This window comes from Plecotus auritus, assembly GCF_963455305.1.
Source record: "Plecotus auritus genome assembly, chromosome: 8".
NCBI classification, from domain to species: domain Eukaryota; kingdom Metazoa; phylum Chordata; class Mammalia; order Chiroptera; family Vespertilionidae; genus Plecotus; species Plecotus auritus.
Genome location: NC_137782.1, coordinates 76,103,479 through 76,119,364, shown reverse-complemented (window position 1 = coordinate 76,119,364; position 15,886 = coordinate 76,103,479). Strand labels below are relative to the sequence as shown.

Below are 15,886 nucleotides of genomic sequence, written 5' to 3'. Positions count from 1 at the left end.
GGAGGACCACTCCAGCATGAACCCCCATTCCAAGTTGTTCTGAGTCCATATATCATCTGGGCCCCACGTTTCACTCTGGGCCTGTTCTGAGAGATGAGCTCAAGTATCAGCAGCAAGGAAGGTCTGTGTGGTGGCCAAGGGGTCAGATATGAGGGAGGTTGACACCACTGGAAAATCAGAGGAGGCCCCCATTGTTTTTTGTTATTTGTTTCTATTTTATAGAAAAATTATCTCTTTCTTTGTGGGGCTAAGAAAAACTTTATCTGTGACAATTTTTGACTTATCTGTGTTTTTGAACCGGATCTGGACTCCTTCAACTAACAGAACACATGCCCTCTCTCCATTGCTAGTTCCTTTTTGTATAAAACTGCAGGGATTTTGCAATGAAAGGAGGAAATATTCCATTTTAATTTTAGAATAGGCAGTGTCACCATACAATAGTGACACCATAATGTTGATTTAAAGGACATCCCTTCCCCAGTTCAAGCATGGAGAGTCTTCCTCCCAGAGCCAGATACTCAGAGGGGAAAAAATAATCCCATTAACTCAGCTTTCATTCCCTGGACCTGCCAAAGGCAGCATGTGATGTGCAAACATGAAGGCACAGGTTGAAGAGGGAGACTGTTGTGAGGTATATATACTTCCTGAGGGCATAAAGCTCTTGGCTATTCCTGATACCAGAGTAGTCACAGGCATGGGTGGAACAGGTGAGGTGGTTTGCAGTAAATAAGTGAACAGGGTTGAGGAAACACAGGGGTTTAAAAATGTAGATTAAAATGTGTCTCATGCCTTTTTTCTGGATTTTATATTATTTTTGTCTGTCCTTCCTCCTCCTATCCTGCTAAGTCATCTATCCATGTCTGGATTTGTCAAAATTCCATCCTCTGTTCTCTCTACTTCCCTGCTGCACAATACCCTCACCTGTTTCTTCCTTTGCATCCAGGGTGGGGAACCTTTCTTCTGCCAAGGGCCATTTGGATACTTATAACCTCATTCATAGGTCATACAAAATTATCAACTTAAAAATTAGCCTGCTATATTTGGTCAAACATTTAATTAACTCACCCCTAATGCCTTGGCAGGGCCAGACCAAATGATTTCAAGGGCCTTATACGGCCTGCGGGCCAGACATTGACTACCCCTGCTTTACATAGAAAATTGCTTCCAAAACTTGAGCCCATGTCAGAGTCACCTGCAGGGAAGGTGAAAACAGATTGCTGCCCTGCCCTTAGAGCTTCTGATTCAGGAATGCTTGTTGCAGTTCTCCTAAGTTCCCAGGAGAACTGATGCTGCTGGTTCAGGGACCACACTTGGAGAACCATTGCTATACAATAGTTTGTGGACATTTTCTCTCTTCTATCAGGTAGTCCCATTACTTCAGATGACTGGGAACACATAAGCAACTTTTTCTGACATCCATGGCATTTAATTAGCATATAAATGTCAGGAGCAAAACTAGACATGAACATAGGCAAGAAGTCCAAGGAAAAGGCTGATCTTGGTGAGCAAGTCCAGTTGCTGAGATGGCCAATATTAAGTGTTTAGAGATCCTGCTGCAGTCTTTTGATGAAAAGATGTTCCTAACAGATATTTTATTAGCACCCAATCATGGCAATGTACAATTGGACCTTAGAATATTTCTTTTTAATTCAACTTGAAAATATGTACTGGAGGCCTACTATGTGTCAAGCACTGTGCTGATCCCTGGTGATATGATGATGGTTTCTAGCCATAAGAAATATACAATCCATTGGTGCCTGATGGAGAGACAGGATGACTGATTATGAGGTCATTATATGGCAGTGGTTCTCAAAGTGTGGGTCCCTGACCGGCAAGATCAGCACCACCTGGGAGCTCATGAGAGTTGCGACAAGAATTTCTGAATCAGAGGCTATGGGGGCAGGGTCAGCAATTGGTTTTCACCATCCCTCCAGATGGCTTTGATACATGCTCAAGTTTGAGAACCATGCTTCTACATAAAGGAAAGGAAAATAAGTGCATAGTTGTGCAGAAAGAAATATAAAGAGAACAAAAGAGGAAATTCTGGCAAATGCAGGCAGGGAAGGGGCCTAACAGGAAAAAAAAAAGAATATTTCCACAACAAAGAGAAGACTGTTTTCAAATAGAGAGAACTAAGGAGAGGGGTCCATCAAATCTGGTTAGAGAAGTGCCAGTTGGGTAGGTGGGCAAGGGGGACATTTGAGGAAGCAGGCCTGGAAATGGGCAGAACACAGGGTGAGGGTGCTGAACACTGAGCGGGGAGGAGGAGAGAGAGGGCAGAACAGGCCATATTTTTAAGCTTTACATCCAGCAATGGAAGGGATGCAACTCAGTGGCTGTCTGAAGAGGGAGAAGGGGTAAGGGAAGGCTCTTTAGGTTGAAAGAAATGAATAAGTTCATGGTTGAGAAGAGGGCCCAGTGGTTTTAGAAGGTGGAAAGGGAGAGAATCAAACACAAATATGAAAGAGATAAGGGCAGTTTATTTGCTGAGTTAAGAGGCAAATACAGAATGATTCTAGCTTTCAACAAATATTTGAGCACCTGAAATTGCCAGGCACTGTTCTAAGTGTAATGAATAAAATAGACAAATGCCTTTATTCCTGAAGTTTACATCCTAGTGAGGGAAAACAGAAGACAAGTATATCTAGATCTAGATAGGCCTATCTATCTATCTATCTATCTATCTATCTATCTATCATCTATCTATCTATCAATCACCTATCTATATCTTTTCGGCATTTGTAAATGCTATAAAGACTTAAGCAAGGTGAGGAGAATTGGAGGGCCTGGAGGGTATACAATTTAAGATAGTGCTGCTCCCCTCATTGGCTGATTTTGAGCTAAGATGTGAGGAAAGGAAGAGTATGGGTCATGCAGATGATGCTCAGAGATGCTGTTCCAGAGAGGCCAGCAAAAGCTGTTCCCTGCATTGTAAGAAAAGGATGCCAGCTCCTTGGAATGGATCAAGAAGGGAAAGAATGGTGGGAAATGACAGACCATATCATGAAGCTTGAAGGCCACAGTCCAGACTTTACACTGAGATGGGAAGCAATGAAAAGTTTTGAGTGGAGGAGTGATGTGGTCTGGGTTACATTTTTTAAAATAGAATTTTGGCTTCTGTTTGCAGAACAAGTCATAAAAAAGCAAGAGCAGAAGTGGGGAGACTCTCCTGTAGTCTCCAGTAATCCAGGTGAGAGCTGCTGGAAGGAGGGGTGGGTGTGGTGAGAAGTGACCAGATTCTGGATATGTGTCACAGGAAGTCCTGCAGGATGTGCTGTTGGAGCAGGTCTGAGGTCTGAGAGAAAGGCAAAATTCCAGAATGGGCAAAAATGACTGGAAAGTGTAGAGAAGGGAAGAAATCAGATGAGTTAAAAATAACAGTAACTGTTAACTTTTATTGAGTGTTAACTGTATATCAAGCATCATGCTAAGTTCATTATCTACAGGACATCATTGAATCCACCTGACAACCCCAATTTACAATAAAGGAACTGAGGCTAACGAAGGTAAGCACCTTGCCAATCATGCAGCAAATGTGGAGCAGGGAACTGGGCCCAGTGCAGTCGGGCTGCAGAACACACCCCTTAATCCTCCTTGTGATACAACCTCCATTGTCTCAGAAACGAAAGGGTGCCCAGAGCTGGGGAGGGGAGTATGGGGAGGCAAGGCCACGATTAAGAGCTCAAAAAGAACATTGACTGATTCATTGAAAAGCTACAAATACTAAATAAATAATAAGAGAACTATTGACTGCTTGCTTCAGGGGGCCATTGGTGTGGTTTGGGGCTCACCCGCCTGTGGCTGCTTGGGCCATATCTGTCTAGATCAGGGGTTCCCAACATGGGGCACATGCCCCACAGAGGAGCAACTTGATTTTTAAAGGGGGCAATTTGAGAATGAGTTATTAACAGTGAATTTTTTGCATTTCATATGGTTTGAGGGGCCTCATATGTAGTATATAAATATATATTGTGACATATTTATGCATTTCAGTTCTCCATTAAATATTTTGAAACTTTATTTGCTACTTTTCTCATATTGCTTCATATTATTATTATTTTTTAAACAATTTCTTAGTGGTTTCTTCCTCAGTACTTCAACTGTCCTTTTGTTCTTTTATTTCTCTCTTTCATGGATGCCATGTTCTTTGGAAGCTTGTTTAGACCAAGTTAGTGGCCTTTTATGCTTCCTCCACATGAATAGGAGTTCACTTTTTGAATAGTAAGAATTATATGTCACTGGGCAGGGCGGGGGGGGGGGCATCAGGATTTTAGAGATGCTTAGGTGGGGCATGGCCAAAAAAAGGTTGGAAACCACTGGACTAGATGAAGAAAATGACCGAGCTGCAATCTTTCTCGACCTCTTTAAAAGTGATGCCAATCACTGAAGGTCCCCAATCACAAAGGGGTCCCCTCAGTGGCCACAACTTATGTAGCACTGATTCCAGGCTCCTACTCCTCTGAGGTGAACATCCCCTCGATCCTGTTTAGCATAGACACTGGCACTGAAATCGAGTAAGCTGGCGAGATGGAAGTTGAGTCACGACATATTTATTAAGCTGAGCACGGGCTTTGACACTCAGAGGAACACCAAATTAATTCAAGACACATTTCTAGCTCTTAAAAGGGTTGTAGCATTGGTTTGGCTGGTGGACCACCCAACATCCATTAGGATAGAGAAACCAGATCTTCACTTTGGGCTCATTGTGCTGTTCGGAGTGACAGGCCAGGAGCTGAAACGGGTCTCGGTGCATGTGGGACACACGCGCTAGCGACAGGCCCGCAGCCCCCCAGCCTGTGTGCATTAACTCCACCAGCAGCCAGGCTGCAGGGTGGAGGTGGCTGTTTGTGCATAAACACTGTCATTTCACTGGGACTTCTATTTCATCTTTGAACCTTGGCTTCAAAGGAATACTGACCTTATTCCTGTAGCTCGCCTTTCTTTGAAGCGCATGGCTTTGCATTGCAGATTAAAGTGAAGACATTCATCAAGGAAGAGATCTGGCCAACGCTCCCCAAACTCCACCCGAAACAAAGCCTTGAAAGGCTCCAATCACAGTAGCAGCGGAGTGGGCTGGGGATGAAGGCTTGGAGCCGGGCCCTCTTTCTTAGATCCTATCCTGTAAGGCAGTTCTGGCGTGACATAGTGCTTCCCTTTGAGCGTTGGGCAACTTTACCCTGAGAGTCTGTCTATCACAGCAGAAAGGGGTGAGTTAAACGCAATATCCCCAACCTGTCCTACTCATTTTATTTAAAGCAGGCATTGTCGTAAATGAGGCCAACATGATCATTCAGCTGTGCCTTTGAATTCTTCAAAAGAGTGTCAGGCAGAACCATCTGAAACTCAGCTGATGACTGTCAATTTTCTATCCTATTACTTTCCTTTGTTCATTCCTTTGAAAAGAAACTGTCCTCTCTTTCTCCCTGGTTCTCCTATCTCAGTTTTAAGAAAACTAGCTGTTCACATAGCTTTCTCTGTTACTTATTTCTCTCTTGTGAGAGGAGTGAGGTGAGGAACTTGAACTGAGAGGTTAAAAATAATAACCAAATAATTATTTAATTTTAAGGCAAAGGGAGAAAAAAACAAAGGAAATATCTCCCACTGCAAAGGAGTAAAAATTGCTGATTGACAACTATCAAAGGAGAAATGGTTATGTCCTTAATGTAATTTTTCTGCAGATCTTCAACTATGATTAGATACACACAGCGAGTTCTGTCTGGGACGAAGGGGTAAAGCAATCCAGAGGAAAGAAGAAAATGACTGTCAAGTTGGGTACATGACAACATACACACAAAAGGGCTTAAGAAATATGCAAATTTTTAGAATAACGTTTTTTTCTAGTTATTCATCTGTAAAATAAGACAAAGGATAATTCTGTTCATTGCAAGACAGTTCACTTAACTTGCTCTTTAGCATAAATCTCAAGTCATTGTTTTCCATGAAGAAGTGGGTGAAGTTCAAGATCATTAACTGGCATCATGAGAAACCAGTGGTGCCAGGCCAGTTTTGTACCCATCATGAGAACTCATGTGGGAATGGTGTAGCTCTACTTCTAGCTTCAGTTTTAAAAGACTGAAATATATCTGCTTATCCATGTCATATCCAAATCCCTAAATATACTATGCTCCCCAAATGTGAGTGTGGCCATGTGATAGTTTGGGCCAGTGGACTGCAAGCAAGGTGATTAGTGTCACTTCCAGGCTGATGCTCTCTTTCTCTTCACCATGGTGTCCAAGGAGGCCATATGCTGAGATGGCCAAGCCTCAAGCTAGCAGCAGCGTGAATCACTGCCCCCATGGAGGCAAACTTTGCAGAGAATTGTCTGATTTGTAATAGATGTGGTACAAACAAGAAATAAACCTTGGTTTTTGTTAAGCCACTGGGAATTTCAAGGCTTACTTGTTATGGCAGCATAACTTATCCTGACTAATTCAGGACCTTGGAGTACATGTGGTCTTACCCCACTTCCATCATAAGAATCCTTCCTATAGGACCCTTGAAATATGGTCTAAATTCTTGAACACCTCAGGAATAACATAGCGAGCAATTATATAATGCTTACTATATAATGGTTTTTCAGACATAATTTTAAGTATTTTACATGTCTCACAAAAACTGTAACGCATCAATAATATTTCCCTTATTTTACAGCCAGAGGAAATGAAGCATAGAGAAGTAACTTGCTCAGGGTTAAACAGAAAAGTTAAGTCATTTGCCTAAGGCCACACAGTGAGTAAGTAGTATTCTAGGTGTCAAAGCCAAGGAGTTGCTTTCAGTCTATGCCCTTAACCATCATACCATGTGGCTTCCCTAGATTGGATTTTCATTTCCTTTTCACTCAGACTGTTCAATAAGACATGGAATAATAAAACCCAAAAGACAAGACTTGAAGGGATCCTAGAGATCAATCAATAGCTGTCTTTTACATGGAGGAGGAACAATGTCACTTTGAGAGTCATTTTCCTGGTTTTGTGAAAAAGGTCTGTCTTGGGAGTTTTCAAACCAGTGACCTGGGGGGATCACTAGAACTCAGTAGAAAGGTCTCAGGGGCCACCAGTTTGGAGATTAGAACAGACCAACCCTGTTCTAATTGATTTTATATAGTAGGCTTCTAGGTAAAATTTGTATGTGGCTATTCTGCTGCTTTGATAAAATTGAAGAATGATGGATTTCTGTAGGCTTCCACTGAAATAGTAGGCTTGTAAGGCTGAACTAAATAATAGGACTGCACATCAGCTGGGAGGTGGGGTGGGACACATGGATTGTTTAGCCCAGTGGTCAGTTCTGATTCCGTATAATTTGCTACTTCCATGAATGCATTTGCCAGATGTCTGGCAGCAAGAAGTGACTAATTCACCACTGTTATTTGCACTATGATATGTAGTAAAGATCTATAAATTATATCTGAAAGATAGAAGGAGATCTCCAAGAAGTTTTGGTGAAACAATATTTCCAAAAGAAGATTAAGCTCATTTGAGTTGAGCAAAGTGGCACATTTTGGCTATGGTGACCCAATTTCAAAAAAATGGCTGGAGAGTTTTCATTGTGTGTTGTTTTGTCCATATATTCTCAATGGCCAATGGTGGATTTCCTTTCCCATGAAAGAAAGGAAGGCAGAAAGAAAGAACAAAAGGAAGATGGGTGGAACGATTAAAAAAAAAAAGAATATTAATTGACTAATAGCCCTGAGAAAGCACAGGCAAACACATGGCATTGTATGCTTCATTTTTAACACAACTAATACACAAAATTATCCAAATTTGCTGATCACATTAAGAAGTAAATTAGGCCCTAACCGGTTTGGCTCAGTGGATAGAGCGTCGGCCTGCAGACTGAAGGGTCCCAGGTTCGATTCCGGTCAAGGGCTTGTACCTGGGTTGCGGGCACATCCCCAGTAGGGGGCGTGCAGGAGGCAGCTGATCGATGTCTCTCTCTCATTGATGTTTCTAACTCTCTATCCCTCTCTCTTCCTCTCTGTAAAAAAAATCAATAAAATATATTTTAAAAAAAGAAGTAAATTAGAAAGTTTTAATTACTTTAAAAAAAGCATTCCTTTTTTGTGTGCTGACAGCAGTTCTAGTACATATGTGTACTATGTATAATGCGTATCAGGTACTATTCATGTACACATGGCTTGATTTATAAGTTGAGTTACATTAAGTCAAAGGTATATATTACAGAAGAGGAAAATTGATGGGGCAAAAGGACACAAGGAGAAGTCTAGAAAGGATTTCATGGGAGCCATGCTCACTGTAGGCCCACTTACCTTGCGTGGTCCCATCCAGTCCCATGATGAATTTCATTGATCTGATGATTTGCTCTGCTATTGGGGGGCTCATGGAGGTAGCATAAACAGCACTATGTGAGTGAACCCGTAAATAATCCACAAGGTCCTTTAATAAAGGAGGTAAATTAAAAAATAAGGCAAGTAAGTCTCAGTGTTGGTGGTGAAAGTCACTTCTTGTCCCAACCCCATTCATCATAGCATGAGACATTTGATTCTTGAACATGCCCCAATTTTTAATAGGCATTACCAAACTTCTTTTTTTATCGCTCTTCTTAGTTTCTCCCTCAAAACCTTAGAAGGTATACAATAAAGGCAGCAACTTTGGAGTTGAGGTCTATAAAGCCAAACCAGATGTTAAAAGAAAAATGATTTCCCAAACATTTGTTGAGTATTTAGTATGTACAAGCACTGGCTTCGTATTCAGGAGTGTCCAAAAAATACAGAATGTGATCTTGCCATTGCGCATACTACATTACATTGTGTCCATGGAAAAGTAATGGTAGGAAAAGTAAAAAGCAATAAACTAATATATGCAACAGTGCTATAGATTGCAGAGGAAAGAGAGGGAGTTATTGCTAGCTGGAGTAGGTAGGGAAGGTTCCAGCAAGAAGGTGAAATTGATTATGTTTTGAAGAATAAAGACAAATATAGAACAAAAGAAAACTTGGGTGGAGGATAGAGTGGCAGAAGGGAGAAGTGTGAAATTAAACTACAGTGTAGATTAGAACCAGATAAACTCTGGTTATGCCTTGGGCGGTAGGAAACTACTGAAACTTTAGTGCAACACTATTTAGAGAGTTGACTCACTACAGAATGCTGGTCCTCAGTGGGAGGAATGATTGACTCCTAAGGCCAAACCTAAGGTCCCAGGTAGGTCTGCTGAGAGCCTGAAGAAGCTCCTAAAGTCACAGTCAGGAGGGCCACAGAGCTGGCATCTGGAGGTGTTCAGTTCCAGCTGGGAAGACCATCTATCTTCCCACCTGTACTGGCTCCTTGCCTGGGACTTCAGGGTGTTCTACAGAAAAGCTAATGGGCTGACGACGGCTCTCTGTATTAGCAGTGGGGTCTGTAAAGGATCAGCCACCTTCTCTTCTAAGATAACAAGACAGTTTAAAATCCCACTGAGATGTATTATCAATTGTTCCCTCATGTATGTGAACTGGGGGGAGCTGTGCTTTTGGCAGGCTCATCTCTTCCTAATCTCCCCTTTATTGGCCCATCCATGTCCACCTATGAACCTTGAACTGCGCATTATCCTCCACTTTTCTATCTCACTTGGGGTCTGGTGCCATGGTTGTTCACCGGCATTGTAAACATTCATAGCTCATCTTCAGGAAAGAGAGTGGCCTGCCTCACAATTACAACTGGTTGGTAATATGATGCCTTCTACCCAGCCCAGGGCAGGGGAACTGGTAGCTCCATTCTGTCCTTCCTGCATCCTTCATATGCCCTTCATTCTAAGTCCCCTCTTCATACATTGTTCTTCCCAAATTCCTCTCTCTTCTCCTTCATTTCATACTCTTTTTTTTCCCATTCCTTTTTTGTCTCTTCCTCCTTCCTTCTACTCTGAGTGCCCCTCTTCTTTTAATTTCAAATTCTTTACTTAAATTTTATCTCTCCTTTTCTGTTTCCCTCCTCCTTCCTTCATTTTTTTTCTCTTTTTCTCTCTGTCCCGCTGCCACCTTTCTGCTCTGGGCTATGTTCTGGATGTGGGAGTCCAAGAACAGAAGACAGGTATAAAAACTAGTCCTTGGCAGGTATTATCCACTTATCTTAAAATTAAAATTTGACTCTGTTCTTTTGTTTAGTGAATCTAATAAAAACAGTTGGGTTGGCTTTTACCTTATTTGAAGAGTATGTACATGAATGATGGCCTGATCTAAGGCACTGGCCGCAGGCATTTGTGAAGTTCATTTTGGAGGATGGTGGGGGTGGAGGCGCGGTTCAAAGAGAAAGAGAGAGAGAGAGAGAGAGAGAGAGAGAGAGAGAGAGAGAGAGCCATTTCCCAGAGCAGCTGCAGTGCTTCTTTTTGAGCAGCAGCTGGGGTTTCCTTTCTCTGTTGAGAGCTGATGCCACCCAGCAGGATGCTGAGGAAACCAACTAGAAGACCTGGGAGGGTGCAGGCGACAGGATGATGGGTGCTCCTGTGGACCTGAGTCAGGAAAGGGCTGTTTCAGGGAGGTGGTCCAGTCTTGAAGGATGGGTAGATTTGGATATAGGCAGAAGAGGAGAAAGGCATGGGCATGTGCTAAAACTAGGAATACAGATGGCATCTTATTCAGCAAACAATAGGAGGAGTCGATTGGGAGTAGAGAGAGAAGCTAGTGCTTCCAAAAAAGGTGATGAGGGGTTGTCTCCTTGAGAGAAGATGTGACCTTGGAGTTACAGCACCGGGTCTGGAATCTGATTGCTTAGGTTCAAGCCCTGGCTCTGCCACTTACTGATTTGTGACCATGGGCAAATTACTAAACCTCTCTGTGCCTTAACTTTTTTCTCTGAAAAATGAGAAAATAGTTATGTTTACTTCAGAGTCATTATAAGGATTAAATGAGTTAATATACATAGGGTGCTTAGAATAGGATCTGATACATAGTGAATACCTGATGCTATCAGCAAGTATTAATAGATTGCCAACTTAGAGATTCTTAGAACTGGGAGCATGGGGTGGGAGGAGGGGACCAAAATATAAAAACTCCTTGGAGTCCTTTTATTCCAGCTCCCCTATTTTGTAGTGAGTAGTGTTCAAGGGTTATGATATATCCATAGCTGAAACTCACTGGCTGGCTGAGGTTCCATTTTACAAACTTTACATGTGTTAACGCATTTTAGCTTCATAATAGCTCTATGAGGTAGATACTATTTTCATCTCCATTTTATAGATGGGATTGCTGAGTCACAGAAAGGATCAGAAAAGAATTCAACCAAATAGTGGTTGGATAACAAGTATTTAGACCCAAAGTGTCTGACTCTAGAGTCCCCACCCCTAACACCACACTGTACTACCTCTCCAGACAGAAGAGGAGGGACCAGAAGGGCACAGAGAAGAACACCTTCACTTTTACTTTTTCCTAGTCCACAGAGATTGTTCCTCTTTTTTGAGAGGATGTTATAATTCCTTATATATTCAAGTGTTTATAGAGCCGAACTATAGATTGAATTGCATCAGTATCAAATGTTTCATGTATATTAATCTTATTTCTCCAAAGAGACTGAAACTTCCTTGAGAGTAGGGAACAGAGTTATACATTTCTCTGAAAATCCATAGTGGTGGCTACTTAGCAGGCGTCTGGTAAATACTGATGGTCTAATGGAGAGCAGGGGCCTTTAAGGATTGAGGAAGGATAGTGAGGATCCCTGAAGGATATACGGGGAAACTAAACGGCATTCTATGGGAAAAAAAAACTATAGTGATACTCTTCTTAGCCTTGGGGCATTGCTGACAAAGATCAGACAAAGAAACAAAACAAAGGTGTCTTTGATCCTAAAGGTCTCTTCTCAACGTCCCCAACCCTCAACTTTTCTTAGAAAATTGAGAAATGTCATAAGATCACATGCATTCTGTTAGAATAAATGCCTCCTCAATGCAATATCACATCCTTTTAACATTAAGCCTATCTTGCCCATAATCTTCTTTCTCCTAGATGGAGTCCACTTTCTATCAGAGTCTGAGTGTATGGACAGGGGCTAATTTGCTTATGTGGTTTAGAAAGTGGGGTTCTTTGAGTAACTTCTGCAAAGCATCAAGGAAAGCCTTGTTTTCTGTTTTTTTTTTTTTTTTTTTTTTAAATTCCCTCCTAGCATTCCCCCATTGGGTGCCATGAGCCATGAATTAAGAGTTGGCTTTGGTCTTTTTTGCAAGGCGGGTCTGGGTTGTGTCTTCCTTCAGGGTGGGTTAGAGGTCTTCTTAGACGGAAGTTTCCATGTCCATTTGTACGTTCAAAACCCTGATTATTTTCTCTACCCATAGGCTTGGAGTTCAAGGACAAGGGTGGCTTTTCTGAGAAAATCAGACAGGAGACTCTTAGAATAAACATCTTGGTGTTCATTCCATGACCCCCATTTACTTCAAAGGGCTGTTAAATGCAGCCAGGGCTGAGCACACAGGGCAGAGCTGGCTTCTGCAAGGGGCCTGCCTTCGTCTGGCACACAGGCTTCTGGGGCTGATGCTCTCTCCATACGTGGCTGCCTGTTCCCACTGCTCTCCTCCAAAATTCCAGCCCTGCAACCTATCAATCATGAAGGCTACCTTTGCTTCATTCATTTGTAAGTCTCTGGTCAGTCTGCGGAGGCTATGAAAGATAGGGGTCAGCACCAGGCGTGCAAGAGAACTCAAGATCATGCCTGAGAAAAATGTGAACTCCCAAAACTGGATTTGCAGTGTCGACCCATCTCCCCAGCAACTGGATCAATACAAATAAAAAATAAGAAACCTAGCCCCATCATCTCAGGCATTCTTTAAAGAAGCCATTCATGGCATGGAGCTCTGACAGGTGAAGACAATTACCTGACATTTCACCTCAAAAGTCTTAAAAGGACAGAATCCTCCAAGTTGAGTTGTTCACAGATCATCTAGAGCAGCTCCAAACTCAAAGTGAGCAAAATTGTAAAATCTTGCTGAACGTTAAGACACTTTTTTTTATCAGTTTCTCTGAGGCGGGAGAGAAGGTTGAGGTCAGAGCAGTGCACCCCAGGAAGCAGAGATGAATTTGTAGGACACTTTGTGACAAGAAGACTGAAACCAAGACAAGATCTCTACTCTCTGTGGTACTATCTTAGGAGCAAACCATTTTTTCTCCCCTTTGTTTCCAAATATTTTTTCTTACGTGATGCATCTGGTTGCTAATGTACATAGTTCTCACCTTGACCAAGACTTCTAGCCTCCTAGTAATGTATATACCTCTATGACTAACCCTAACATTGGCATTCAATCTTTTTCTAGATTTTTGAATCCAAACAATTATTTTCAAATCATAAGATTTTACTAAGAACCCTATGAACATAGTAAATTTGAAATTATTAAGGTTTCAGACAAATGTAAAGTCCTCATAAAAGTGCGTGTGAACACTTTTTATGGTTAATTTTGTTGTTTTTGTACCCATTGGCTTAGAATCCTGTATATTTTGTAATACCCATCAAATTGAGACATATACTGAAAATTATCCAGGAAAAGTTATATGGTGAAACTCTGAAAACTGTACTCTAATTATTTAAATAGGTAAGTAGCAAGATTTTTTTTTTCCAAGCAAAGCATTAGCATTTGCCCAACCCTATGTCCTATTAGTTAAAAAACATAGTTTAAAACAAATACCAAGTAAAAATTCACCACAAATTTATTAAAAGTCAAGGGGAATAAAAATTTCATTTAAATTGAAACTATACAGAATTTAAAATTAACATAATTTTTTAAAAAGGTACAGAAAAGCAGATATAAAAGTTTCATTAACTCAGTGGTTGGCAAACTCATTAGTCAACAGAGCGGCAAACCGCAGCTCGCTAGCCGCAGTTTGCCGACCACTGCATTACCTCATTTGGCTGGAAGGAAACCATAATTTATCTCGGTTTATTACAGTCTCACCAAAACCATCCCAGACAGGTGTGTAGCTGATTGATTTTTAAATCATCAGACACTTTCTCAGGTGGCCTTCTATCTCCTGCTCACCCTTCAGGTCTTGAAAACTGGCCTCTTGCTCATTGAGGCAGAAGGTCTCTAGGAGTCTAGGCTATAATGGATTTGGGCCAAACACTCCCTAATTCTTGCTGCCATCTAGTGGTCAATTTAGAGCCTGCAGGGCATCATGAAGGAGAAGAAGAGAGAGGGAGGGGAAGAGGAGGAGGAACAGGAGGAAGAAGAATGATGCAGTCATTTGGACCTAAGTATGCATGGAATGAGTATTTTAAAGAGCAAGAAAATGAACAGATAGGCATACATTTTCTGCATACTGATTAACTAAATAATAGTAGTTTTCACAATTGCTCAGTATGTACCCCCAAATGAAGAGAAGCTACATAGACAAGAGCAAATAAACCTTTAAAATAGTCTACTGACTTCGGGATGGAGAGTGTGAGAGAAAACTGTGAGCTGGTCCTTACTTCAGGGTAATCATGAGCCTTTGTTTAACGTGATATCAGAGGAAGGAACTCCAAGGGGGAAAATGTGACATCTAACAAATTTGACAATATTTCAAGGACACACTAGCGTCCGTTTATTCAGGTGCCTTTGGGTCAAGAAAAAAAGAGTTAAGCATGGTTAAAATTTCCGTAGCTCAGAACTGCTGCTAAAGTAATCACAAAACCACAAGCTCACAAAGCCCTGGAGCCTGGAAAAGGCAGCTTGGGCATCCGAGACCCTCTGGTCCCACAGCTTCCATGCTCCAGGGAAGGAGCATTTCACCCTGCTCCAGATTTAGCTGAGTTTGCTAGGCTCCTGGGCACCCCCTAGGTTTCTAGCATCACCTGGCTAATTCCCGCAGGATGAAAAACGATGCTTTGAGCTTGGAAAAAAAGTAGTGCTTAGTGAAGGGGAAAGGCCACTGAAAACGCTGAACATTTGAAGCATTTGTGCAACTCATGGCGGGACCGCAATGAAATCTGTTGTTTTAAATCCCAGTGTTCAATGACCACACTGTTTTCAGCTGTCCTCTCTGTTTGTCTAATTGTTTTACCAGGAGTCTTATTCCTGCTGGTCACAATGATCAAGGAACTAGGAATTTTAGGTAAGCTGTTGATGTCACTTGCACACACTGGTTTGGGGCCTGCTGTGCCCTCTTGGGCAGAGCCAACACCACTACCATGCAGTCTCTTTGGGGCAGGCATAGACCTATATGAGAGAGCTATTAGGATTTGTATAAAACTCTCATAATAATGAAGCAGGCAACTGTCTCCTCTATCCCTCAAACCCAGGTTTGAATATTTCATTTTCTTTTTCTGCTTCCCTCTTCTTTTAAATTTCATTTAAACATTTACTGGTTTATATTGGCAACCCCCTTGGTGACACTGGCATTAGAATGAATAGAGTCTAATCCCATCAGATCAGAATTTTAAAGGCATATAGATATTAAAGGATGACAAGATTTGATCACCACTTCTCCAAAATTGTGAGGTAATTATTATGCAGAGAAAACCCCTAAAAAGGATGCTTCTGATCTTGCTACTCTTATTTTGATTAAAACCACTGTAGCACAGGGTTCTGAATATCTGACCTTTGCCCACTGTTGCTTTGTGTATTTTCATGCCCCCAAAACCACACTACTTACAGTTTTATAGCACCCCCTTATCATTCCTGAGGTTTGGTATATGGAAACATAATCCCCCATCATTTGTCTGCAAAACTGACATTCATTCTAAGACTTCTTCCCTGCAGTTAACCATCCTCTGCTTGGCACTGTCTTGGCCTGTGTACACAGATAGGGTGGCTGTTGTATTCTAATCTGATTACTCATCACATGCTCCTCTGCACTGTCAGGGGGTGAGCTCCTTGATATTCTGGGTGCTCCTTGGCTGTGGAACTCCTGTCGTAATCAAGTGAGGTGTGGGGAACTGAACTGACGTCCTCCCGGAACCCAGAGAAGCACTCAGACAGCGTCCCCAGATCGTTCAAGG

At 41.8% G+C, this 15,886-nt stretch overlaps 1 protein-coding gene across 1 annotated transcript in view; it reads right to left on the bottom strand.

Moving 5' to 3' along the window:
- SPTLC3 (serine palmitoyltransferase long chain base subunit 3) overlaps positions 1 to 15,886 on the bottom strand; it is a 144,914-nt gene that overhangs the window by 29,386 nt on the left and 99,642 nt on the right. Inside the window, exon 9 of the mRNA XM_080684793.1 lies at positions 8,267 to 8,393. Coding sequence (XP_080540919.1) covers positions 8,267 to 8,393 — 127 coding nt within the window. The remainder of the gene's footprint in view (positions 1 to 8,266; positions 8,394 to 15,886) is intronic.